Source organism: Melanotaenia boesemani, chromosome 19 (genome assembly GCF_017639745.1).
Source record: "Melanotaenia boesemani isolate fMelBoe1 chromosome 19, fMelBoe1.pri, whole genome shotgun sequence".
Classification (NCBI taxonomy): domain Eukaryota; kingdom Metazoa; phylum Chordata; class Actinopteri; order Atheriniformes; family Melanotaeniidae; genus Melanotaenia; species Melanotaenia boesemani.
In genome coordinates, this window is record NC_055700.1 from 15,485,688 (window position 1) to 15,510,258 (window position 24,571).

The 24,571-nt window shown below is 40.5% G+C and overlaps 3 protein-coding genes across 6 annotated transcripts; 2 read left to right on the forward strand and 1 right to left on the reverse strand.

Moving 5' to 3' along the window:
- The first annotated feature begins 1,146 nt into the window (after positions 1-1,146).
- On the forward strand, positions 1,147-15,312 carry gal3st1b (galactose-3-O-sulfotransferase 1b). Of its 3 annotated transcripts, none has more exons than XM_041970118.1 (3): positions 1,147-1,261; positions 12,728-12,870; positions 12,947-15,312. In XM_041970118.1, the coding sequence occupies exons 2-3, from the start codon at positions 12,749-12,751 to the stop codon at positions 14,094-14,096; spliced, it is 1,272 nt and encodes a 423-aa protein (XP_041826052.1). In that variant the 5' UTR covers positions 1,147-1,261; positions 12,728-12,748; the 3' UTR covers positions 14,097-15,312. The 3 variants fall into 3 exon arrangements, with proteins under 3 accessions (XP_041826052.1, XP_041826051.1, XP_041826053.1); XM_041970117.1 differs by lacking the exon at positions 1,147-1,261 and adding an exon at positions 1,285-1,849; XM_041970119.1 differs by lacking the exon at positions 1,147-1,261 and adding an exon at positions 11,181-12,594.
- Positions 15,313-17,006: 1,694 nt separating this feature from the next.
- LOC121630076 (cytochrome b-c1 complex subunit 9) lies at positions 17,007-17,716 on the reverse strand. Its single transcript, XM_041970126.1, has 2 exons — positions 17,541-17,716; positions 17,007-17,354 (listed from the first exon to the last, which is right to left on the reverse strand). The coding sequence occupies exons 1-2, from the start codon at positions 17,679-17,681 to the stop codon at positions 17,307-17,309; spliced, it is 189 nt and encodes a 62-aa protein (XP_041826060.1). The 5' UTR covers positions 17,682-17,716; the 3' UTR covers positions 17,007-17,306.
- A 24-nt stretch (positions 17,717-17,740) lies between these two features.
- zmat5 (zinc finger, matrin-type 5) lies at positions 17,741-24,267 on the forward strand. 2 transcript variants are annotated; one of them, XM_041970125.1, is made up of 6 exons: positions 17,741-17,778; positions 18,809-18,978; positions 19,236-19,298; positions 19,404-19,484; positions 19,836-19,944; positions 20,041-24,267. In XM_041970125.1, the coding sequence occupies exons 2-6, from the start codon at positions 18,852-18,854 to the stop codon at positions 20,186-20,188; spliced, it is 528 nt and encodes a 175-aa protein (XP_041826059.1). In that variant the 5' UTR covers positions 17,741-17,778; positions 18,809-18,851; the 3' UTR covers positions 20,189-24,267. The 2 variants fall into 2 exon arrangements, with proteins under 2 accessions (XP_041826059.1, XP_041826058.1); XM_041970124.1 differs by lacking the exon at positions 17,741-17,778 and adding an exon at positions 17,785-17,936.
- Positions 24,268-24,571: the final 304 nt, after the last annotated feature.

Consider the following 24,571-nt stretch of genomic DNA (forward strand, 5'->3'; position numbering starts at 1 on the left):
TTTTAATGCTACATCTGGGAAAAAAGGTTAAGCGTAGTAACACTTTTTTTGTAGATGTTTTGATGTAGACAATTTTTCTTTTTTGCCACTTAAAATAAATATTGAATGTACAGAATATATATATATATATATATATATATATATATGCGTGTGTGTGTTTGAATGTGGCTGCCTTAAAGTTGAGCAGATTCCAGCTCCTGCCACTGTTGGCAGCTTCTACAACCACACTGTAACCTTGATCTTATCCTGAGCTTACACGAATCATCTCATTGTCCTCTGACATACTTTGCTAACTGTGATTTCAACTTTGTTGCCACACAGGTGCTGCCTGCCCCTGCTAGATCTCTCTGTCTTTATGAAATGGGCACTATTTAGACATGACAAGAGGCAACAGCAGCTGAGGCACCATCACTGCCTCACATTACACAGCTGGGCTGAGACACAGTGTACAGAACACATTGTTGTGACACTATCATCAAGATTATATCAAAGTTACATGTTAGATTTGTACAGTTCAGTTTGTGCTAAGACAAATCCCTAACTAAATTCAGAAGCTGGAGAGGATTGTTGATTTTATCTAACTGTTTTAATGCTTCAGCAGTATATGAACTTCTTTTTGTAACGTCATTTGTAGCCATCAAATGGTGCTCACACAGGAGGCCTTTATAATTGTGTGATAACATCCATTTAAAAAATAGTGTTATATAGTACTTTAAGACTCAAACTATATTAGATTTTTTTCTTCTTTGTGGCTTTAGTAACTAGTTTAATTATAGTAGTTACAATAAACACCAGCATTATTAAATGAAGACATTATAAATGATGAGCTTATAAAACACCACTCTTTACAACACTTTATAAACATTTTAATAAATTGTCATGCATGATTATAAAGCTTTATAAAGAGCTTTATAAACCTTGATTGGCATTATGGATGGATTTATAAAGCATTACTGATTTTAACTTTTTATTTTATTTTTTATTTTTAGAAAGTCCCAGATAACCACAACACAAAGTTTTGAAAACTGAATAATAAGCTTAGTTAATATTTTAATAACAGAGTAATGCCCATTCTGACACAGCAGATAAGTAGAGATAAGTAGATATATTTAACAGATTCAATGCGCGCGGGAGACACATTACATCCGAGTTCTTACAAGGACAAGGAAACTATACGGGCTTTGTGTACAACATACTGAGAGGTGTTTCTTTCTACTTGAATGAAGTACAACTATCAGCTGGAAACTGTTAATACTATCAAGTAAGTTTAAAGCGAGACAGCCGAAGACTATCTGGATGTTTTTATGTTCTTTGATTTCTTTTGTTTTTATCCTTTACTATGTGCAACTTGTTTAGAGACGCGTGGGTAGGCTACGGCGCGGTGGCGCCTGTGTTTGGCTTTGCCGCTGCTGGTGGCCGATGACTTTCTGCACTGTTTATCTCTTCTCTTTTCTTTTCGCTTTGTGTTGGGGATGTTTTCCCACCCTGGTCTACGGTAGCAAAAGTTATCCATTCGATCCTTTGTGTCGGACAGTTACGCCACACCCTCAGGTGTTTTTCATCCCTGCCGCCGGTGTGTGGGTCCTCTCCGGGGACATCGCAGATCACGGAGGAGAAGGAGAGGAAGAGAGCTGAGGTCCAGGTGATATAATCAGACTCAGGTGATATCCTGCTCAGATGTCTTTGGAAGCACAGTAGACGGGTGTTCCTGTCTGATCACCTGGTCCACTGGGAAGAGTTTTCTCCAACCACATCCCTGCCTAAATGTACCGGGCCTGGATCTCCGTGACACGGCTGTCTCCGGTTTGTTTTTCCAGACTCTCCAGTCTCGTTGCCTTTTCTACCGTCGGTGAGTGGATTACACTACGTTCGCGGATCAACCCCCTCTTCCGTCCCTCGAAGCGGGACGCCTTCACTGTGTTGCGCTGACCATCACTGTTATTTTTAATTTATCTGTAACCTTGACATAGTATTCCACCACGAGGTCTGCTCTCGCTTCTCAAATTTTACTGCCAGCATTATTTTTCTTAGGCTTGATGATAGCTATAGCACATTTAAAGTCTTCCTTGAGAAAAATTGAACGTCTCTGAAGAAGAAGAAAAAAACAAGCGTACGTAATACCTACCTACACTTAAATTATGTTTTCGTGTCCCCAGTTGATGAAAGAGGGCTACATATTTTTCTAATCTGGATTCAAAGAGCAGGGGTATCACCAGAGGCTGCCATGGTTTATGGCATTTGTCTCTGTGATATTTCTGTTCCCTTAGTTTCTTTTGTACTTGAGTAGTCTGTCTTTTGGTTTCTTATTAAATTGTTGAGTCACGCCCTTGTTTGTCCTGTGCTCTTGCTCATGATTAAGCTCACCTGGTTCAGTTATCTCATTCACTTCACTTGTTCCCTGTTAGTTGTCTTCTGTATATATAGCCTACCCCTCTGTTTCAGTTACTTATTGCCAGATAATTGTTGTTGTTGTTTCCACTTTTTCAAGTCTGTGTCGGTTTACCTTGTTCTTTGGATTAAATCCTGGATTATCATATTCATCTGTTTCCTGCCTTGTCAGTCTACATTTAGGTTCTCACCTCTGCTGTCCTGTGACAGAGATGTTGCTAGACATTCAGGGAGGGCCTTATTAAAAGTGCAGAGTCCCCATGGCACAGGGCGTCCCAGCCTTTTTTTCCTTCCTATTTTCTTTTCTTCCCTCTTCTTGTGAAAAAAAATATGGAATCAGTTGAGATCAACTTGACTAATACTTTAAATTATCTGATATTAAGTGCCTCTCACCTGCTGATTGCTGTATAGACTCCAGTTTCCCTGCAGCCCTGAACTGGACTAAGCAGTACAGAAAATGAATGAATCATTAAATGCAAAATAAAGCAAAGTTTAAAAAGGGGGTTTCTTTCCGTTTTGATGACAATGATAACACTATGTTTCATGTGGATTGTCTTCCCATACATTCATCTGACTGTCTCTCAGGGCTTCTGTCTCTCTCTTCCAGTCCCGTCTGTTTCTCTCAGTGAAGAGAGAGCTGGATGAATTACATGGGTGAAGAATTTGTTTAAGTTCAATAACTCCCAGCCTGGGAGGGGGTAAAGTCCATGGTGGGGATGTTGAGCAAAAATCTTTGATATTTTTAAAATTTTGGTCCAAATTAGCCTTTTAACCCTTTTTTCTCCTTATTTTTAATAGTTCTAGCATTTATGATTTTGTTGAGGAGCTTGCTGCTTTGAAAGATGTGCCTTCAGTGGAAACAGTGCACAATGACAATGGGACTGTTTTTAATCTTTATAGTATGATCAAAGTGAGGAAAAGTCCAGGTCCTGATGGCATAGAAGACTGTATAGTGAAGAATTATACCCTGCAGCTAGCAGACATTTTCTGTTTCTTGTTTAATTGTCTCCAGATTCAGCTTTGGAAAGAGTCTGTTGTTGTTCCAGTCCCCCCAAAAAAGGCTGCTCAGTCATTGAATGACTTCAGGCTGGTTGCCCTTACTTCATTAGCCATAAAGTCATTTGAAAGATTGTAAAAGAGGTTCTTTTATCAAAAGTTAAAGGTAATTTAGATCCACTGCAGTTTGCCTATAGGTCAGGCAGACAGGTGTGAGATGCAGCAGGAACTCTTTTAAACTTGATTTAGGAAAAATGAAAGTTTTTATTAGTATTGACTCTGGTCTTATAGGTTGGCTAATGGAACTTTTTAACTGCATTTTTAAATGATCTGTTATGATAAATGTGCCTGTTGTTTATAGTATACATGTTTGTTTTACTGGCTGTAAAACTAACTGCCCCCAGCGCATAATAAAGGTTCTTGATCTTGAACTCAGTACTTCTGTCTGTCTTCTCCTGCCCCATCTCTGTCTCAGTGTTTCTGTCTCTGTCCTTATGTCCCATCTCTGTCTCTCAGTGCTTCTGCCTCTCTTCCTCTCCCATTTCTGCATCTCTCATATCCTGTAAGTGATTTTCTTTCTGTATCTATCTTCCCCTCCTCCTTAAGGGGATTTTTTCCACTCTTTAGTGGCTGCCTCTGTCCTTGTCTTTAGTCTTTTTATTTTGTTGTGTCCCATCTCTCACACATCTGTTGTCATCTTTCTCCTGTCTGTTCCTTGCCCTCTTGTCTGGTGATCTTCTCTCCTCTCCCCAGGTGCCCTCAGAAAGATGTTGTTTGGCTTTCCTATTAGCAAACTCAGCCACAATGTCATCAAAGTTCAATTTCCTGACAAGATGATATTTAATGGCCATCAGTGATAGTACACTGAGGCGCTGTTGAGTTTGTGCTGTTCTAAGTTCATTTTTAATTCTTGCCACTTGTGAAAATGACACAGTTTGTAACTGACAGAGTACAAAAATGCGTAGGGTCACAAACACAGGAAAAGTGGACTGCAGAGTGTTTCAAGGGGACCTCCAGCAGTTTTTGAGGAGATTTATCTTGCTCACTCTGCATAAAATGCTTGAGAATTTCATCTGTCAGGTTCTGATCTAAATCGGAACGGTACAAAGCAGAGTGCATCAGCCTGTTTACGAATGTTCAGTAGAACTTCAAACGTTTCATTAATTTTGTAATTCTGTGCAACAAACTGTTAACTAAGATGTCAATAATGATGTTAAATGCTTGTACCTGTTATCACTCCTGACCTTTCAGTGTTACTTCATGCTCTGATTCATCAGAAACTACTTCTTCGCAGATTTATCAAAATAGTGAAATAGGTCTCGAACTGATAATACAAGTGATTTAAAAGAGTCAACCAGAGAATAGCAATCATAAGATCAATGTCTGCCTTCTGTAGTGCCTATGGGTAACACTAAGTTTTTATTCCACATTATTAGTGATATCATTACTCCTGCTACACCTCCTGCTTCCATAACCTCAAATAAGGACTAATAAAGTTAGAAATGTAAGAAATAATACCCCTTCCTCAGTATCTATGTCGATGGCTCCCACTCCAGCTCAACCTGTTATCTGTTGACAGTTTTGTACCACTAATTGACGTGCTGGGTTGGTCTATCAGGATCTGCCTCGAGCGGATTCTCTTTGAACCTAATTGACAGATCGTTTTTTTGTTGCTACTTCTAAGTACAGATATTCCTCTTATTCAGTCCATTTTGTTGTACCCTGAGGTTTTTTTTAGGGCCTCTGCTGTTTTTATTGTATTTTCTCTCCCTTGGGCGTAATCTGTCAACCTTTAAAGTAATTTCTTATCATTGCTATGCAGATGATATTCAGCTGTACACTTTGTTTTACCCAAATGAAATGTCTAAACTCCACTGTTTATTAAAGTTCCTAGACTCTGCTAAACAGTGGATGGCAGACTGTTTTCTTTACTACAAAAATGAAATAATTATCTTTGTATCAGTGTTATGACCTCGGTAATCTAGGGTGTAGGTCGATAACAAACCGGGCCGGAGTCAAATCAAACAATATCAAAGATTTATTGTACAAAACAAATATCGAGATATAAACACAAATACTGCCTCCGGCTATAACCGAATATAACAAAAGGTGTCCACGGTAGGTGCTTTAACAATTATATCTACAACAAAAAAGGGTCCACCAGACAATTAACGTACTGGGACTATCAAACAAATCAATAAAGAAACAAAACAATTGCTGAACAAACACAAATTCCTCCTCCTGTTGAGGGAAAAACCAAACCAAAACAGTTAGCCAAAATCGCTCTAATAATGTAACTCAAACACAAACGTCTTTTCTTCAAACCAAACTTAAATCACTGTCACAGAAAGCTCTCACAAGTCCACTATGTCACAAAGAGTTCCCAAACCGGCAAGACTGTGCTCAATGCTCACAGCTGCCACGACTGAAGCTGGAATGAACCATTTATGGGCGAGGCCTCCCAGCCGAACGGTCCTTCGGGCGAGTCCGGAATGCCGGTCGACCAATCCCGGTGGAGGAGGGCGGAGCCGAGGCAGCAGCTCCTGCCGGCGACTGACGAGGCACAGCTGTTCCCAATAATACGGCCTCAGGCTGGCAGGCTGGGGGCCGTAACACCCCCCCTCCCTAAAACTTGGCCACCACGCCAAGTAAGGAACCCTTTTCAAAAAAAAAATAATCACGTAAACATGCCAGTGTCAAAAGCTATCACGAGCACACAAGCTCATGGTTATCCTTCATTTCGGTCTTTCTGTTTACACACACACACACACACACACACACACACACACACACAATGTTCACAATAAATCACTTTGTCACGCTCGAGACAAGGCATCAGCAAACTGGTTGTCAGTCCCTTTCTTATGGGATATCCTCAGCTGGTACTCTTGTACTACGAGCGCCCACCTCATGAGTCGCTGGTTGCTGTTGTACATCCGAGCAAGGAATGTTAGCGGGTTATGATCTGTGTATACCTGTATGGGCACTGGCGAGGACCCCACGTACGCATCGAAGTGTTGTAGAGCCAACAGAAGGGACAGCGTTTCCTTTTCAATTGTGGAATAGTGCAGTTGGTGCCGGCTGAACTTCCGGGAGTAGTAGCAGACGGGGTGATCAATTCCGTCGTCACCAGTCTGGAGAAGTACAGCGCCAACCCCTACCGCGCTGGCATCAACCTCCAATTTAAAGGGTTTAGCCATCTCTGGGGCAGCTAAAACGGGCGAGCTTTTAAGAAGCGCCTTTGCACTGTCGAACGCGTGCTGACAGGCTGAGGTCCAAATGAAATCCTTCTTGGGACTCATGAGCGAGGTTAACGGTTCCACCACTGTGGCATAGTTCCTACAGAAGTTGCGGTAATAACCAGCCATACCTAGGAAACGTCTTAAGGATTTTCTGCTGTCGGGAGCCGGGTATTCGGTGATGGCTGTCACCTTAGCTTCAATCGGGCGCACCACCCCTTGTCCTACCTGTCGACCTAGATATGTGACCGTAGCACGACCAAACTCACATTTCGCTAGGTTTAGGGTTAATGAAGCCTCAGCTAGTCGCGAAAATACCCTCTCCAAGGCAGAGGTGTGTTCCTCCCAGGTAGCCGCGTACACAACCACGTCATCCAGATATGCTGTACACTTAGGCAGATCCGAAAGCAGTTCATTCACTAACCGCTGAAACGTAGCCGGGGCGTTACACAGCCCAAATGGCATTACATTGTATTGTAAAAATCGGTCTGGTGTCACAAATGCGGATATAACTGAAGCACGGTCAGTTAATGGAACCTGCCAGTAACCTTTCAGTAAATCGAGTTTTGTCACGAATCGAGCTGACCCGATCGTGTCCACACAGTCATCTACTCGGGGTAACGGAAAAGCGTCTGGCACGGTAACAGAATTCACTTTTCTGTAATCCGTAATGAAACGCGGTGTCCCGTCTGGCTTGGTCTCTACCAGACAAGGCGAACTCCACGGGCTATTACTAACTCTGGCGAAATTGTTTTCCAGCAGGTAGTCAGTTTCACGTTTCATTATTTCCCTCTTCGTCGGATTACAGCGATACGGGTGTTGCTTGATAGGACGAGTGTTGATGAGTTCAATATCATGACTGACAACATGCGTGCGGGTTGGGATATCATTGAATAGAACACGGTACTCTTCGATTAGCTGGATAAGTTCTGTACGCTGGACGGCGGAGAGATAGTGCAAAGTGGACGGGAGCGCAGCTAGCATCGCAGTGTTAGTTAAACGCGGTGTGAGTCTGGACGCGACCGAGAGAGAGATGTCTTTCTCCTCCGTTGGTGGTTCGTCCCGAGCAATCCCCTTCTGTCCGACTATCACCCCCACCGGTGCAGCGCTTAATGAGGCTGGAGTCGCAGCCTCTTCCTGGTCCATTTTGACGCTCGGCGACACATAAGCCTTCAACATGTTAATGTGACATTTACGCGTCTTTCGCCGGTGGTCCGGAGTAGCGATTACATAATTCGTCTCACTAACACGCTGTGTAATCGTATATGGTCCCGCAAACTTCGCATCCAAAGTTGTCCCAGATATAGGGAGCAAAGCCACTACCTTGTCTCCTACCTTGAACTCTCGTTTTTTCGTCTTTTTATCGTATCGTCTCTTCATTTTAGTCTGGGCTATTTCTAACGAGGCCGCCGCAAATTTTCGTGAGCGCTTCAAACGGTCTCGGAACGAAGACACAAACCCAGAAACGTCAACACTGGGAGACAGTGGTGTCTCCAATATCTTCTCTTTTAACACCTTGAGCGGTCCCCTCCGCTCGTAACCAAAGATGAGTTCGGCCGGGCTGAATCCCAAGGATTCCTGAGGAGCCTCTCTAGCAGCAAATAAAAGGAAGGGAATTCCTTCATCCCACGTATTTCCTTCTACTTGGCAGTATTTTCGCATCATTGCCTTCACAGTTTGATGCCATCTCTCTAACGCACCTTGGCTTTCCGGATGGTACGCAGTCGACGTTACATGCTTAATGTCTAACTCGGCTAACACCTGCCTGAATATTTTAGACATGAAATTACTCCCTTGGTCTGTTTGTATGATTCGAGGTAAGCCGTAAGTTGAAAAGAAGGTCAGCAAAGCTGTCGTCACTGCGCGAGCGGTAATCCGGCGCAACGGGATTGCTTCCGGGTACCGGGTCGAGGAGCACATAAGTGTCAGGAGGAACACATTTCCTTTCTTAGATCGGGGAAGAGGGCCTACACAGTCTATTATTAATCGTTCAAAGGGTTCGGATATAACAGGGACAGGATGTAGCGGAGCACGGGGCACTTTCTGATTTGGTTTGCCTACGATTTGGCAAAGGTGGCAGCCATTGACATGTTTAACCACATCAACTTTCAAACCCGGCCAGTAAAAGTGTTTTAATATCCGCTGGTATGTTTTATTTATCCCTAAATGGCCCGACCAATGATCGTCATGCGCTAATAGTAGAATCTGTTCACGGTAGGGTTTTGGCACTACTACTTGCTTTTCGACATTCCAATCTACTTCCGGGATCACTACCGGACACCAACGTCGCATCAATACTCCATCCTGCAAGAAAAATGCTCTATCTCCAGTCTCCAGTCTGTCAGCACTCACCACCTCGTTAAAGTACTTGCGAAGCGTGGGGTCCCCCCTCTGCGCCTCACACAGTTGCTTTCGGGTCATCGACAGCCGGGAGGTAGCCGGGGACGAGGGGGCCGGTCGAGCTTTTATGTCTGCCTTTACCCCCCTCCCAGCCACTCTCCCAGGTGGCGATTCCCCATCTCCACCTGAAAAAGGTGTACACAGAAAACTGTCAGATAAATCAATCTCATCATCGAGTGATCGATTCTGACGAGCCTGAGCTCGAGTTACCACACATGTTTCTCCCGTGACATCCCTCACCGGATGGTCCAGCACCTCCAATGCGGGGATTACTCTGCCCCCTGCAATGTCGTTCCCTAGAAGGACAGAAACATGATTAATGGGCAGCTCAGTACATACCGCCATCGGAAATATCCCCGTCACTAGATCAGTTTTTAGGTGTACCAGGTGCACAGGACGGGGCGCATACCCCATCTCCACTCCTCGCAGGATCACGCTGTAGCCAGCGTGCGTTTCCTGCGAAAAGGGAAGGGTGCTCGCCAAAATAAGGGACTGGGAAGCTCCTGTGTCCCGAAGCACGTCGACCTGCTTACCTCCTGTGGTACAACCGGGGACTGACACGGCCCCTTTCATCAAAAATGGAGTAAAACATGGATCTATTGAGGAACCTTCTAGGGTACTGACAACCTTACCTGCCTTGCCTGTATTCTGAACAAAACCCACAGACTTTTGTTTTGAAGGGGAGGAAGGGCTGTCCTGCTTGTACTTTCTGCACTGGGCAATTAAATGACCCGTCTTTTGGCAGTAAAAGCAGGCTCTTTCCTCCTTCGATCGGCCTTTTACCGATCTATATTCAGAGACAGGTTGTGCAGTAGAGTCATACACCGTTTTATGTGTTAACACAAATTCGTCAGCAACCACTGCAGCTGACGCTAACACCTTCACTCGCTGTTCATTTAAATGAACAACGAGACGCTCAGGGAGCTGCTTCTTAAATTCCTCCATTAAGATCAGCTCCCTTAACGCCTCGAGAGAAGTGACCCCACATGATGAACACCACCGGTCAAACAGGTTGCACTTCTCCCGAGCAAACTCCACATAGGTTTGGGAAATCTCTTTCTTATAGGCACGGAATCGCTGTCGGTAGGCTTCCGGTACCAGCTCATAAGCTTTCAACACCGTTGCCTTTACAATGTCATAGCTTTGACTCTCCAACAGGGGGAGTGCTGCCACCACCTCCTGAGCTTTCCCCGACAGCCTGCATTGCACCAGGAGGGACCAGCAATCCTGTGGCCACCTTAAAGCCAGCGCGATGCGTTCGAACGCTGGAAAATAACTGTCTATGTCTGCTTCCCGAAACACCGGCACAAACGGAATGAACTTAGACACATCAAAAGGGCCCGAAGACGTGGCGGCGCTGTGGGATCCCAGCGGGGTCCCAGCGCTTGGCTTGGCACCGGTCGCCGCCTGGGCTTCCAGCTCCAGGCGGCGCAGGCGGACAACCTTATCAGCTTCTATCTCCATCCTCCGGATGTCAAGCTGCATTTGCCTCTGGTGGGCCTTTTCCTGGGCTTCCAGCTGTAGCCTGGCCAACCTGACCTGTAGCCGGACGTCCCCCCGAAAGGGACTCGAGCCGTCCACAGAAAAGCGGGGGGGATCAAACCGGGGCAGGGTGACAGGGGTCGCGGGCCTGTCATCCCCCTCGGCCGTCCCCTCTCCCGGACTTCCAGGATCACTCAGATCCCCGCTCTCAGGCTTGCACGGCCCCGTCTCACCAGACGGACCTGCTACCTCAGGCACAGTCGGAACACCCTCGGCACCACCCCCTTCCAGGGTCAGCACTCGCCGTTCCACCAAACCAGCCACAACCAACGCCTTCAATTCCCTCTTAAGTACCTGTTTTGGCACCGGGATCTCGTAGAAGTCAGCAATGACAGCTAAATCGTCCTTACGACATAACGCCAATAAATCCAATGTCGGGTTCTCACGGAACCGATCCAAATCGAATTTAGCCATCTCTCTGGCTGCCACAGCCCCTCACAATGCAGTAAGTTTGCAGGAAAGACAATCCAAGCCACACACGCTGATCAATCTATTCACGGCTGATAACTGTTACCAATCAGGTATTAATTAGGCTATTGTTCTCACAATAAACTAATTAAACTCCCGGACGAGCCCCCATTTTGTTATGACCTCGGTAATCTAGGGTGTAGGTCGATAACAAACCGGGCCGGAGTCAAATCAAACAATATCAAAGATTTATTGTACAAAACAAATATCGAGATATAAACACAAATACTGCCTCCGGCTATAACCGAATATAACAAAAGGTGTCCACGGTAGGTGCTTTAACAATTATATCTACAACAAAAAAGGGTCCACCAGACAATTAACGTACTGGGACTATCAAACAAATCAATAAAGAAACAAAACAATTGCTGAACAAACACAAATTCCTCCTCCTGTTGAGGGAAAAACCAAACCAAAACAGTTAGCCAAAATCGCTCTAATAATGTAACTCAAACACAAACGTCTTTTCTTCAAACCAAACTTAAATCACTGTCACAGAAAGCTCTCACAAGTCCACTATGTCACAAAGAGTTCCCAAACCGGCAAGACTGTGCTCAATGCTCACAGCTGCCACGACTGAAGCTGGAATGAACCATTTATGGGCGAGGCCTCCCAGCCGAACGGTCCTTCGGGCGAGTCCGGAATGCCGGTCGACCAATCCCGGTGGAGGAGGGCGGAGCCGAGGCAGCAGCTCCTGCCGGCGACTGACGAGGCACAGCTGTTCCCAATAATACGGCCTCAGGCTGGCAGGCTGGGGGCCGTAACAATCAGAAAAATGCATGACTAGGATAAAGGTGACACTTGGACCTCATGGTTCTTTGGCAAAATCCTCTCTTAAGAACTTTGGCATAACCTTTTATTCTGGTTATACTTTGGATGCACGTGTCAAGTCTGTGGTTTGTTCCTATTTTTATCGCCTGAAAAATATTGCCAAACTAAGCTCCATTGTGTCACACCCTAAAGTGGAAACATTTGGATTATTGCAATGCACTACAAACATGTCTTAGCAAAACCTTCCTAGAACGGTTGGTAATTGTTCAAAATGCTGCTCACAGGCTTCTGATGAAAGTCTCCAAGTTTTCACATGTGACTTATGATGCAGCTGCACTGGCTTCCGATTTATTTTAAGAGTGCAATTTAAGATTCTTGTACTGGAGCTCTTCACAGACATGCACCAGGTTCTATCAGAGGGTTTCTGCACCCATATCTCCCTGGCAGGTCCCTGAGGTCCAGTGACCAGAGCCTGCTGATGGTGCACCATACTAAGCTGAAAACACCAGAGGCTACTTTAGTTACTTAAAATGAGAAGAAGTACCTTTGTCTGCTGTTTGATGAAAATAGAAATCTTTAAGAACCATACACATGTTTTAAGTGTCAACATGAGGGCTTTATGTTGCATGACGACGCAGCTGTTCTTTTGCTTATCTGTATTCATCCTCTGTTTCTCATAGTCATCGGTTTGTCTCGCCTATATATATTTCACCGTCTTCGATTTAGCAGGTACAAAGACTATAAATTGCTTTTAATTCAGACAGAAGTTGTGCTGCAAAGGACGTGAAAGGTAAGGAGGTAAATATAGGGTTTAAGAATGGCCACAGGGCAATCATTTTTATGTGTCATGAAGTTGCCTACTGGTTAAATGAGACTAAGTGAGAGAGTTAAATGCTTGTGTATTTCTCTCGTTCTTTTCTCAGGTCAGTATTTGGCTTTGAATCATGTTTTGCATCAAAGAAAGTAAATGCAAAGCTGTGGTACGGGGGCTGATTCCCTGGGTGTTATTGTCTAACATAATGCTGGTACTGTACTGCTTGACAAACCCAAGCCAAGTGAATATCAGGTAAATATTCAAAACCAAACATTATTTTGTTAATATAAGTTTAAATGCTTAATTATACTGTGTATTTTACTTACAGTGAGCTACAAGAAGACACTTGTCCTCTCAGCATAGCAAAATCAGTAAAGACAAGTTCAGCAATGCTTTCACAGAGCTCTAAATCTAAGATGGAGTGCTCTCCCAAAATGAACATCATGTTCATGAAGACCCATAAAACTGCAAGCAGTACTATCCTCAACATTCTCTTTAGATTTGGAGAAAAGTACAAGCTCAAGTTTGCCTTTCCCGATGGACGCAATGACTTTTTCTACCCTTCGCCATTTCAGTGCTCCCAGGTGAGGGACTATAGGCCAGGAAAGTGTTTCAACATTGTTTGCAACCACATGCGCTTCAATCATCAAGAAGTGGCTAAACTCCTTCCTCCAGATGCTGTGTATCTTACCATCTTACGTGACCCAGTGGATCTCTTTGAGTCATCCTTCCATTATTACCAAAGGCTAATTCCCCTCACATGGAGCATTGGCGGGGAGGACAAACTGGCAGAGTTTCTGAACAGTCCTCAGGCCTATTACAGTCCAAATGCTTTTAACTCATTCTATCTTAAAAATTTGCTCTTTTTTGACTTTGGTTTTGACAACAACCTTGAAGGTGATGATCCTCGTGTCATGCAAAACATCCATCATTTATCAAAGCAATTTCATCTGGTCCTCATAGCAGAATATTTTGAAGAGTCTCTGATTCTGCTCAAGGATTTACTCTGTTTGAAAATGGAGGACATCCTGTATTTTAAGCTTAACGCTCGCAAGAGCTCATCTGTTTCTCAGCTGGGACCTGAGATGAGAGCCAAAGCTTTATGGTGGAACGGGGCTGACTGGAGGCTCTATCAGCACTTTAATGCAACATTCTGGGCCAAAGTTGATGCTTATGGGAGAGAAAAAATGAAACAGGAAGTAGAGGAGCTGAGAAGAAGAAATGCTGAGATGAAGGACATCTGTATTGAAGGTGAAGGTGCAGTTGAAGCCAAAAAGATAAAAAATGGACATTTTTTGCCTTGGCAACCACTTGGAGAAAAATGTATCATGGGTTACAATATGAAAAAAAATATTAATCCTAAATTCAGTAAAATTTGTGAAAAAATGCTCACACCTGAAATACAGTACTTAGCAGACTTGGGAGTAAGCCTGTGGCTTACTAGACTGTGGGGTTGGTTACAAAATAATATTTATTGACTTACTTCCTACCATTTTTTACAACTTGAGTTTAAGATACATTAAACAGGGATAGATCAAATTGTACAGCAGATTGTATGTTGACTGTAGATTCAGATTTGCTGCTTAGCTACTTAGCTGAAGTGTTATCTAATATTACATTGTGTAGCTCTCAAAATTGGTTGGGTTTAATGTGTAAACAGTAATAATGTCATAATATCTCAGATTTTCTTGGTTGATATCTGAGTCTTTCTGATATTGTGAAAAAACATCATTTTTCTTCCATTAAATGTTTATGGCCTAAGTTATACATGTGTTTTAGGGGGTAAGAGGTGATACTTTCTGTTGATTCACAGTTATAAAGTGTGAACAGTCACTAAAAAAACGATAGCTGTAGGAAGAACAGGCCTTAGGACAGGCAGTGTTAGTGTGACCCCTGGAGGCCTAGAGCTCATGTGCAGCTACATGAAATGGATTTTAATGGTTCTGGCCTCCTCTGACCCCAACTCAATGGTTTGCAAGATGTCTTCATCATAAACGTTGATCTGTTTGGGCATTTTATTTTCAGGTCAAGCGTGCTAATTGTTTGATTTTTTTCAGACACATTTTATTTAACTACCTCTCAGAAGTGTTAAAAATATCTAAAAAAGCTTGAATTATAGTTACGTCATGTACTTATAGACAAATGAGTCATTATAACAAACTTTATGTTTTAGGTAGACATTCACCTCTTATGTAAGGTGAAGGTGAACCCTCTGCGTTAAACTGGCTATTAGTGCGAGAAATTTACTTTTATCTGTAACATGCAAAACTATATTCTTTGAAATGTAACATACCCTAAGAATTTGTTTGGCGCAAAGTTTCTCTTTCCTTGCAGATTTATCTTCTTTATGCTTATTTATTAGAAATACACTCAGAGATGTACCTGGCAGTAACTGCAAAACCCTCCTATTAGAAGTTGTCTAGTAACCACAGCTAGTAACCTAGTCAACCCACAGTCTAGTGGGGCACAACTTAATCTCTTTTGTAAGAATGACATTAATGTATATGTATTTTAACTTGAAATATGTGTATTTGCTAATTTTGTGTCTTATACAGCATCAGTCATAATTTGTTAAACAAAAACAAAACTGAGGTGATTGTCTTTGGCGCGAAAGAGAAATGATTAAGTTTCACCACAGAGCTTCAGTCTATACACCTAAAAACCACCAACCAGGCCAGAAATCTGGGTGTACTGATGGACTCAGACCTTAACTTTGAAAAACACATTAAGGGAATTACAAAATCAGCCTACTATCACCTTAAGAATATATCAAGGGTAAAAGATCTGATGTCTCAGCAGGACATGGAAAAACTAGTCCATGCTTTCTTCTTTAGTCGGCTTGATTATTCTAACAGTGTTTTCACAGGTTCTACCTAAAAAGTTAATTAGACACCTGCAGCTTATTCAGAACTCTGCTGCTCGAGTCCTCACTAAGACCAAGAAAGTGGACCACATCAGTCCAGCTCTGAGGTCTTTACACTGGCTGCCTGTTCGTCAGAGAACAGACTTTAAAGTTCTGCTGCTGGTCTATAAAGCTCTGAATGGTTTAGGACCAAAATACATCAGTGACCTCTTGACCCATTATGAACCTACCAGAACCGTCAGGTCATCTGGTTCCAGTTTCTTATCAGTTCCCAGAGTCAGAACCAGACATGGAAAAGCTGCATTCAGCTTCAATGCTCCACATGTCTGGAACAAACTCCCAGAAAGCCTCAGATCAGCTGAAACACTCAGTTTATTTAAATTAAGATTGAAGACCCACCTGTTCTCCGCTGCATTTCAATAGTTTTTATTTAGAAGTCAAAATCTACATCTGGTTCTTTTAAGCTGGAATCGTGTTTTAATATTGTCTTAAACTTTATTTTCTTGCATTTTATTTATTTTATTTTAGCATATTCCTTCTGCTTTTATTTCATTAATTGCATTTCTTTTAATCTTTATTATTTTTTAATGCACTTGTCTGCACCCTGCTGTAATGATTTATGTAAAGCACTTTGAATTGTCTTGTACATGAAATGTGCTATACAAATAAATTTGTCTTTGTGAAGTGACAACTATAGACAGATTAGCACTTACAGCATTTTTTTATATCTCAAAACAAAGTCTTCTTTGTCTCATTTTCTTATACTCAGTTGTATTTTATATTCTAAATTACTTAAAGTTGAAATGCCTAAAAAACAGACCTGGAAGCTTCTGTAAATGCTACTCTGGAAAAAAAAAGTCCTTGTTGCAATACTGAAAATTTGTGGGCATGACTTTTTTCTTAAATTACGTAGTCTTAATGTCTTCTCTAATGCATTTTAGGATTGTGTTGGGTACTCCAACAGCATTTTCAAAAACATTTATTTTAGAATACTGCTAGATGAACCAACAATGGGAATACATGAACGTGTAGTAGAATGTTCAAACTATCTACTTGGAGAATTTAGACTGAACACATTTGCATCTGTACAACTAGTTTCCACTTAAAACCTGATATTTCCTCCATTTGCATTCCAGCTTTTCTCGGAAAAAAACCCGCATCTGGCCAGATGAAATATATGATAAAAAAACAACTTAATCTATAGCTGCTGGGTTTTGAAAATGGCTTGAATTACAAAATGTTTGCAAATATACAGTGATCTATATTTACTTGAAGTACTATATTTCCATCCCCCTATACAAAGAACTTTATATTCATATGTGAATGAATATTTACACATTTGTGGAACAGGTCTACAGCTAATAAAGAATGGAAAGTAGAATTAAATGAGAAGTAACATGAAATTACCTCAGCGGGTTAATATGTGAAGTAATCCCAATGCTTCCATAGTAGTTGTAAGATTTACATGTTTAAAAAGAAATTGCTTTTCAAATATGTTTATCATTGTAAATAAAAACCATGTAAGGCCTGTAAGACATCAACACATATTTAATTTAACAATTTGCAATCTGAGAGGACAACAAGGGCATTACAAATGATCAGAAAGTCATGGGACGAGGCGACAGGAACCTTCGCTCCATCTTCGTGGTGGTCTGGACAGTCAGTCAGTTTCCACAGGTCCTCTGACAGACGGTTCCTGCCTAGGTGTGACTTGGAGCACATTGTCCATGTTGATAGCTGCTTGACTCAGGTGTTCAATCCAGGAAGAATGGTAATGGAAACAACACTTGCTCTCCAGCCTTACATAACCATGGGCTGTGTTCTATTACTCTTCTTTAATTTCGTAGTTGTGCTTGATGTGTTTCCATAGTTTCTGTACATGAGCACATATTACACATCATTAGACATGTCATGTCGTCCACGTTGATTGTAGTAACAAACAATAGTTCCAGGACGTGATTGCCCGTCTAAGCGGGCAAGCTAGCTGAGCTAACATCAGCGTCACTTCGCCCTCTGCTTACAAGGTCAGGATAATTGAAACATTCAGAAAAACACTTACCCCGCGATTCAACTGCTCAAAAATGGCGTCGCCACCTTGATCAAATAATCGCTCAAAGAAAACCGCTCCAACCATGATGGTTACAGCAAAGGTAGATGTCTTCCTGAAGAGAAGATTGTAGACAGTTTTAGTCAGCGCCATGTCGTTGGTGTTACACTCTGCGCAAGAACGGATGTTGCGGCTGGAAACTTCCGCTTGTGTTTTACAAATCGGAGCAGAATGTCCCTACAAAGATACCGTACGTAAGCGATTTAACGATGGCATCTGGTACCGTGTACGGTCTTTAAACCTGATTTTACAGAAGAAGACTGGAGTTTTATCAATTATAATTCATGTTCTACGCCGTTTAAATGTCATGTACACCTAGAATGAATGCTAACGTCTGTTGGTATGACAGTAAGTATGTTTGCTAACTATTCAAGTGCACATTTTCTTTGTTTGCTGTTAAAAGGAAATGTTCAGCTCTGTGTCTGTCCATGAACGTTCTCAGTCTGTAAACAGTTTTATAGCTTAGAAATTTGGCATATTTTATCCTCTAAGATATCTTAAAAGTCTAACAACGTGACGCCAAAACATTCCAAACATTGCACTAGTTGAGGCCACTTGTGAGCCTGTAGATGGCAGCAAAAGAAAGGCGTCTTTTCTTGTGCTTGTCGTCTTTCTTTTCATCTAATTTTTCAGACTGTACGTCCTTTATTCATTTCCTCATCTACTTTTATTAACTTCTTATCCCACCCACCTCAGTCTGAGCAAAGAAGGCCGAGGCAGAAAAGAAGCTGTTGAAGCAACAGACATTTTTGGGTGCACACCTATTGTTTCGTTAGAAATAACACTATTTTATATTATGTAATAGTGTTTATGACACCTCACAGGTGTAGAAAAAGCAGCAAAGGATACTCCATTGCTCACAGCTCATTTGACAACCCATCATTTCTGCTTAAAATGTATTCTGCATTATTTTTCTGTCCAACAGGCAGAATAATGTAAAAAAGACGAGATAAAAAGGCAAAAATAGAGAACGGAGAACGACTGTCATTGATGAATTTGATATTCTTCAAAGTAGATGACTGCTAGGTTCCAGAGTGTACCTGTGATAAATTTGGTCATGTTAAATCTGTATACCTTTGCCTTCATGTGTGACTTGCATGTATGTTTGTGTGCTACATCTTTTATGTTTATCCTGCTCTTTTTTCCAAGGGACAGCTTTGCTTAGTTAATCATTTTTAGAAACCAGGCAATTATTTTTTTTTTTGTTTATCATCTTTCAGGTATTTAAAAGGAAAGTATCCGTCTGAACTTATAGCCTTCAGTATGGGGAAAAGGTACTACTGTGACTACTGTGACCGGTCCTTTCAGGACAACATGCATAACAGGAAGAAACACCTGAATGGTGTTCAGCATCACAGATCGAAGAAAGCCTGGTTTGACCAGTTTAGAGGTGAGCTATGGAGATATTTCTGATTTTGACCGTTATTAAATGTAACTGTCTGTTGCTGCTGTACTGTTTGTCATGACATATAGTTTTAATTTAAAACATTTTATTAATTAGTGATCTTTTACATACTAGTATATAACGTACCAAATATTTAAGATGCTAAGCAGCACTTATACATATTTTTGAGATTTAGGTTTTTTATTTTATTCATGGTGGAAGAGTATATAAACAACCATCATAGACACACCATCTCTCCACAGATGCTGCAGCTATTCTCTATGATGAGCAAGTAAAGAAACCCTGCCGGAAGTTTCTCCAGAAAGGTAATGGCGCCACTCTGGCAAATCTTTACAAGCTAACCAGAATTTTAAATATGTTTTTCTTTTTTAAATCTGGGTCATTTTGTTGTTGTTGCTTTTTTCCTTTAGGAATTTGTGATTTTGGTTCAAACTGCAGGTTTTCTCACATGTCCGAAGAGGAGCAGGTCAACTTAATGAGATGGATGGAGGGTGAGTTGTAACCAGATGATGGTGCTCTTCGCCATTACCAAGTGCCTATCTAATCAATTTGGCTGACACAGCATTTAATTATATAGAAATGAAAATGATCAAAACAGATTTTTTTTTCATGGTATTGGGAGAAATTTCCACCTGGATTGCTTCTGTGTTAGACAATCTGGTGATATATGCTGTTGCTGATGAAGATGAAGAGCAAGAATGCTGCCAAAATGCTTAAACACTTAAAAAAGTGTGAAAGAAAGTGACTGTCCTCAATTATGTGTTATAATTGTTAAGCACACATCATACAGACATGTATAACTTCTGTATGTTTAGAAAGGTTATGTTATTCTTTTTCCCCAGACGAAAGGCAGCAAAAAGAAGACTCTGAGGACAGAATGATGCTGAGTCGAAGTATAGAAGAATGGCTGTCAAAATGGGAAAAGAAGCGAGCTGCCCTCAGTAGCAAAGGGTACGTTTATTCAACTCCTGGGCCTACATGGTTAGCATGCCTAATAATCGTTCCTGTTCATTTAATATTCAACCATTCAATTATTTATTTCTGCAGGGATCTAAAAACTAAGGAAGATATTGAGGAGGTTGAAGCAGTAAGTGAGATTCCTCAACAATTGCTCTCCATTCCTGACCTCCCACCCTCACTTCTACCACCTCCTCCAGGCGGATGGAGGGTCAGAGTGAACACTGAATGGGGTTGAGAGACATTCAGCTCACTGTTTAGTGAATATGTGGAGAGATGAAAAGGTATTTTTTTAAGAAATGGTCTTTAAAGATTTTTGGGTTTCTATTAGCTACAAAGGGTTGGTATTTGTTTTGTAAAATCTACATTTAATAGTAACAGTGGCTGTTTGCATGGGTAGTTACATAAGTTTCACAGCTCAATCTGACATTAGAAGTGACAGTACAGGTGTGGTAAGCTGACTCAGATGCAACATTTTGACATGTCATAGCTTGACAATGTGTTGTTGATTGCTGCATTAATCAGCTGAGGAGTGCCCTTGAAGTGAATCTCCTCAGAGGAGTTTGGTTTGATGTCACATTATCCTGAAACAAATGGATGATTGCCGAACAGATGGAGATCCACCCATTCATCAATTTTCTACACCCGCTTCATCCTGTTCAGGTTTATGATGGGGCTGGAGACTATCCCAGCTGTCAAAGGGTGAAAGGGGGAGTGCACCCTGGAAAGGTTGCTGATCCATTATGAAGCCTAACAGAGACAAACAACTCTGCACACTCGCACCTCTGGTCAGTCTAGAGTCACAGATGGGATTTTTTGTTGGTATTTTTAATTCTCCGAGGGATTTCCTTTTGTCATGACTTAATTTGATTTCTAACTCAGCCATGGAAACACAGTTTTTCTTCCTAAATAGTAAAGATGAGAAGCTGCTGTTCTGAATGAAATTTTCTAATTTAATTGTGTTAATTCATGTTTTATTTTTCTTTAGATATCTTGTATAACCCTTGTGTTAATGTCTGATGTGTTGCTGATCAGTTTGATTTTTAAAGCCATCAAGTGTTTATTTTATTTTTTTTTTTTACAGAGATTATGCTGAGTTTGATAAACATTGTCAAGAAACAGTTATGAACCCATTTTAGGATTTTCTGTATTTCTGCAGTCCCAGCAAAAAGTTTGGACACACCCATTACATTTGAATGAGTTTGTCTGCAAACATTTGAATGGTACTGTACATAAAAATGACCTAAACCTTAACATTTTATAAAAGTTGATGTAGAATATGAACTGGACCCAAATATATAAAAAGAAAATAAAATACTTGGTCATTAATTTATTGATATCAGTTTGGCATTGCATATATTTATGTAATTATCGGTGTTTATTTTATTTTTATTTTTTAACAGAATTGTCATCAAAGTTGTGACTCTTACTATCTGAGGCAACATTTTGTTTCAAATATGTCTTTGTCATTAAGGAAATTTGACTTTTTTGGGCAACAATTAAAAAAAGTTTGTACAAAAGCAAACTTCATTGCTAGCTGGTTTCAGGACCAAACAGCAAAGTAATATGCCAGGACACGCAGTGAAGAAGAAGACTGATGTTCTGCTGTTTATTTATCATCTTTCTCTGCCCCATATTATCACCTTTCTGTATAACTTGACAGCATTGGTTAAAATTTGTAAGCAGACAGATGAGAAGCTTCCTGAATATTAATGCACTTGTTATTTATTGGACTACATGCATCTAAACACCACTTACATTAGTGTATAATTGATGCAGTGACCTTTACAGAAGTAAAAGAAAATAAATCAGTGCAGGATATCTTACAGACATTAAAATCACTGATAATGTCACACAGTAGGGTGGTGCAACAATTACTGCCTGGAAGTTTGAGGAACCTCTATTAAGACCAAGTGGAGAGAAACAAGAATATTACTGACAAATCATCTGAGTTTAAACATGTTTTGCATCAGACTTCTTACTTTTTTTTAAGATTTCTCCTAATTTTGTCTTTCTAGAGTTACTTCAGTGATGTGAAAGTGCATTTTTTTAAAAAACAAAATGACTAACAGTAGACCTCCACATTCCAAATAAAGCTAACACAACTGAGACAGTCTGTACATAAATCTGCTCATTAAAACACTGTAACATACAGAATTGACAATATTTGCTAATACAGCGTCTTTAGACAAGATCTGTAACGTGACAATACTTTACATCCACACGAAACCTTTATCTTACATGATACACTTGTCAGCCACAACATTAAAACCAGATGTGCAAAAATAAGTAAGCCTGTGGGGAGTTTAAAAGCTGGGTGAACACCTTTCTCTCTGTCAAGTTATTTAAACTCTTTTTAGGCAGCTTAAGTTGGGGTCACACTTTCTGCTGGAAGAGGCTGCACCGGCAGTGCTGTTGCTAGGTGAGGGGAGTTGATTGGGCTGTAAAATGTTTAGGTAGGTGGCAAATTTTCAACACTGCACAACAGTTAAAATGCTGTGGCTGAAGATATTATGTTCATTTGAAGAAGTAATGTAAATATTCTTTTTACAAAAATAGCTACATGACATAAAATATCGATTTTATTGCCAGAGTAATCCTCACTGTTACATGCTTTCCTGCTTGTGGTAGAGCAATGACAAACTTTAAGATAAGAAAAAAAAAGTGTTTCATAAAACTTGTCAAAATTAGACAAATATTCATTAAAAAAATATTAATCTTAAAGAAATCTGAAAGTTAATGTAAGTGCATGGCCTTGATATGCAGAACTTGCATCAGAATGTCCAGTTAATCTGGAAATTATATATTGGACACATTATTGTTTTTTTGTGCATTTTTTTGGTTTGTTTTTACAAAACATTATGCTTATATTCATAATAAAATAACACAGATTTAATGTATCACCTATTCAAGTAAGAAAATATAACCATGTCATACTTTAAGCAAAAATGTTGTTTTGGTGGTTCATGTAAAATCTAGAAAACAACCATTATCATGATATGTTAAATTACTGTTCACAGCATAATGCAAGTTATTCACTATTTTCATATTATTTGCACATCCACAAAGAACCTGACATTTACAGGAAAATGTCAAATACTTTTTTTTTGCAATGATCACTTAACAAATTGCATAATTATTTAAACATGTACTTCAAAAATTGATCTCACTCACATAGAACACATTTATTTATACATGCAAGTGTGCTGCACAAATTACTTCATACTTATTTGCTATAAATATTACAGGTAATATTTTGTCTAGACACTATTTATTCATAGCTGGTCGCTCAGGTCATTCTGCTACTAAACTGTATTTGCTGACACTCATTTTAATTCAGTTTGATGTACTGTAGATGCACAGATTTGAAATATGCAGCAACATTGTGCACGTATTGCAGGCAGGCTGTGAATATAAAATGTGACCGTCCGTTGAGATTCTTGACTTGTTACATAAATACCCATGCATATGCTGTTGTCTTGTATTTCTTTGAGGGATTTTGTGATTTCCTTCTGTAATTTAGAGTTCACTTCTGACTCAGTTTAGTTCTTAAGAATAAAGCTGTTCACATATTAACTCACAAAACACTTGTTTGATTTAGAAAATCATCTCAAGCTGCTCAGCCAAGACGTTTTCCTCAGAGATTTAAACCACTGTAATTAATTCTGGGAAAATGTGACATCTTTAGAAAAGGATTGTGTGGTTTTATTTATTTATTTGCTAACAGGTTGACAGCAGGCCACAGCCTGCAATCTACAAGTCTCCAACCTCACCTTTTCAAAACGGGCTTTCCAAATTGTTCCTGTGCTAAAAATGGAAGCATTAGAATTTTTCTGTTCTTTTAAGTAAAATGGGCCTTAATTGTAGAATAAGTTGAGCTGGGATCTGTTGGACAATAATGTAACTTTGTTATGTTTCAGCTTGTGGTCTTTATTTGGGTCTTTGTAAAACACCCAACAACAATATGCATTTAAAAAGGACAAGTATGACACAGAAAATAACAAAATAACTAGTCATTCAAACAGATATCAACCAGTTGGCAGTTAGAGATTTGGGTAGGATAGTTACTTTAATTTATTTTAGTTTCTTCCACATTCAAATGAGACTTACTCTGTCCTTAGATACACCCATAACTTCTTAAATAATTTAAATTCAAAACGCAATTGGTTGTTTTGCATTTTGTTGTTATATTTGTCCTATTTAAAGGAATGTTTTATCATTTTTTGATGACCCGAAGAAAGCCAAGAGCCAAAAAATATTGGTAAAAAATATAGCTGTTGAGGATTTAACCTCTCTAGACTTTCTCCTGTTTCAAACAACTGGGAATTAGATGAATTTTAGCCAGAAACCTTTACAGGTAATACCACAATGCCACAAAATATCAAATTGACATTTTTGTTTGTGTGTTGGATCTCATGTAAGCTACAAATCAGTACATCTGACAAGCACCTTCTTCGAGCTGGCTGTATGTGACTTCACAACCAGATGACCTGATGATCCCTGTAGTAATTGTCATGACATGTCACTAACACTACCCAAAAACATCAACCTCAGATTTACAGGTAAAATCGGGGCATCGTTAGATTAACTGGAAAGTATGTGCAAAATGTATTGGTAAAAC

What these genes read in the sequence shown, in the direction of transcription:
- gal3st1b (XM_041970118.1), top strand. Translation starts at nt 12,749, where the DNA reads ATGTTTTGCATCAAAGAAAGTAAATGCAAAGCTGTGGTACGGGGGCTG. An exon ending in CCAAGCCAAGTGAATATCAG is followed by an intron (nt 12,871 to 12,946) that starts GTAAATATTCAA and finishes TTTTACTTACAG; the next exon opens with TGAGCTACAAGAAGACACTT.
- zmat5 (XM_041970125.1), top strand. Translation starts at nt 18,852, where the DNA reads ATGGGGAAAAGGTACTACTGTGACTACTGTGACCGGTCCTTTCAGGAC. An exon ending in CTGGTTTGACCAGTTTAGAG is followed by an intron (nt 18,979 to 19,235) that starts GTGAGCTATGGA and finishes ATCTCTCCACAG; the next exon opens with ATGCTGCAGCTATTCTCTAT. An exon ending in CCGGAAGTTTCTCCAGAAAG is followed by an intron (nt 19,299 to 19,403) that starts GTAATGGCGCCA and finishes TTTTTCCTTTAG; the next exon opens with GAATTTGTGATTTTGGTTCA.
- LOC121630076 (XM_041970126.1), bottom strand. Translation starts at nt 17,681, where the DNA reads ATGGCGCTGACTAAAACTGTCTACAATCTTCTCTTCAGGAAGACATCT. An exon ending in TTGAGCAGTTGAATCGCGGG is followed by an intron (nt 17,355 to 17,540) that starts GTAAGTGTTTTT and finishes GCTCATGTACAG; the next exon opens with AAACTATGGAAACACATCAA.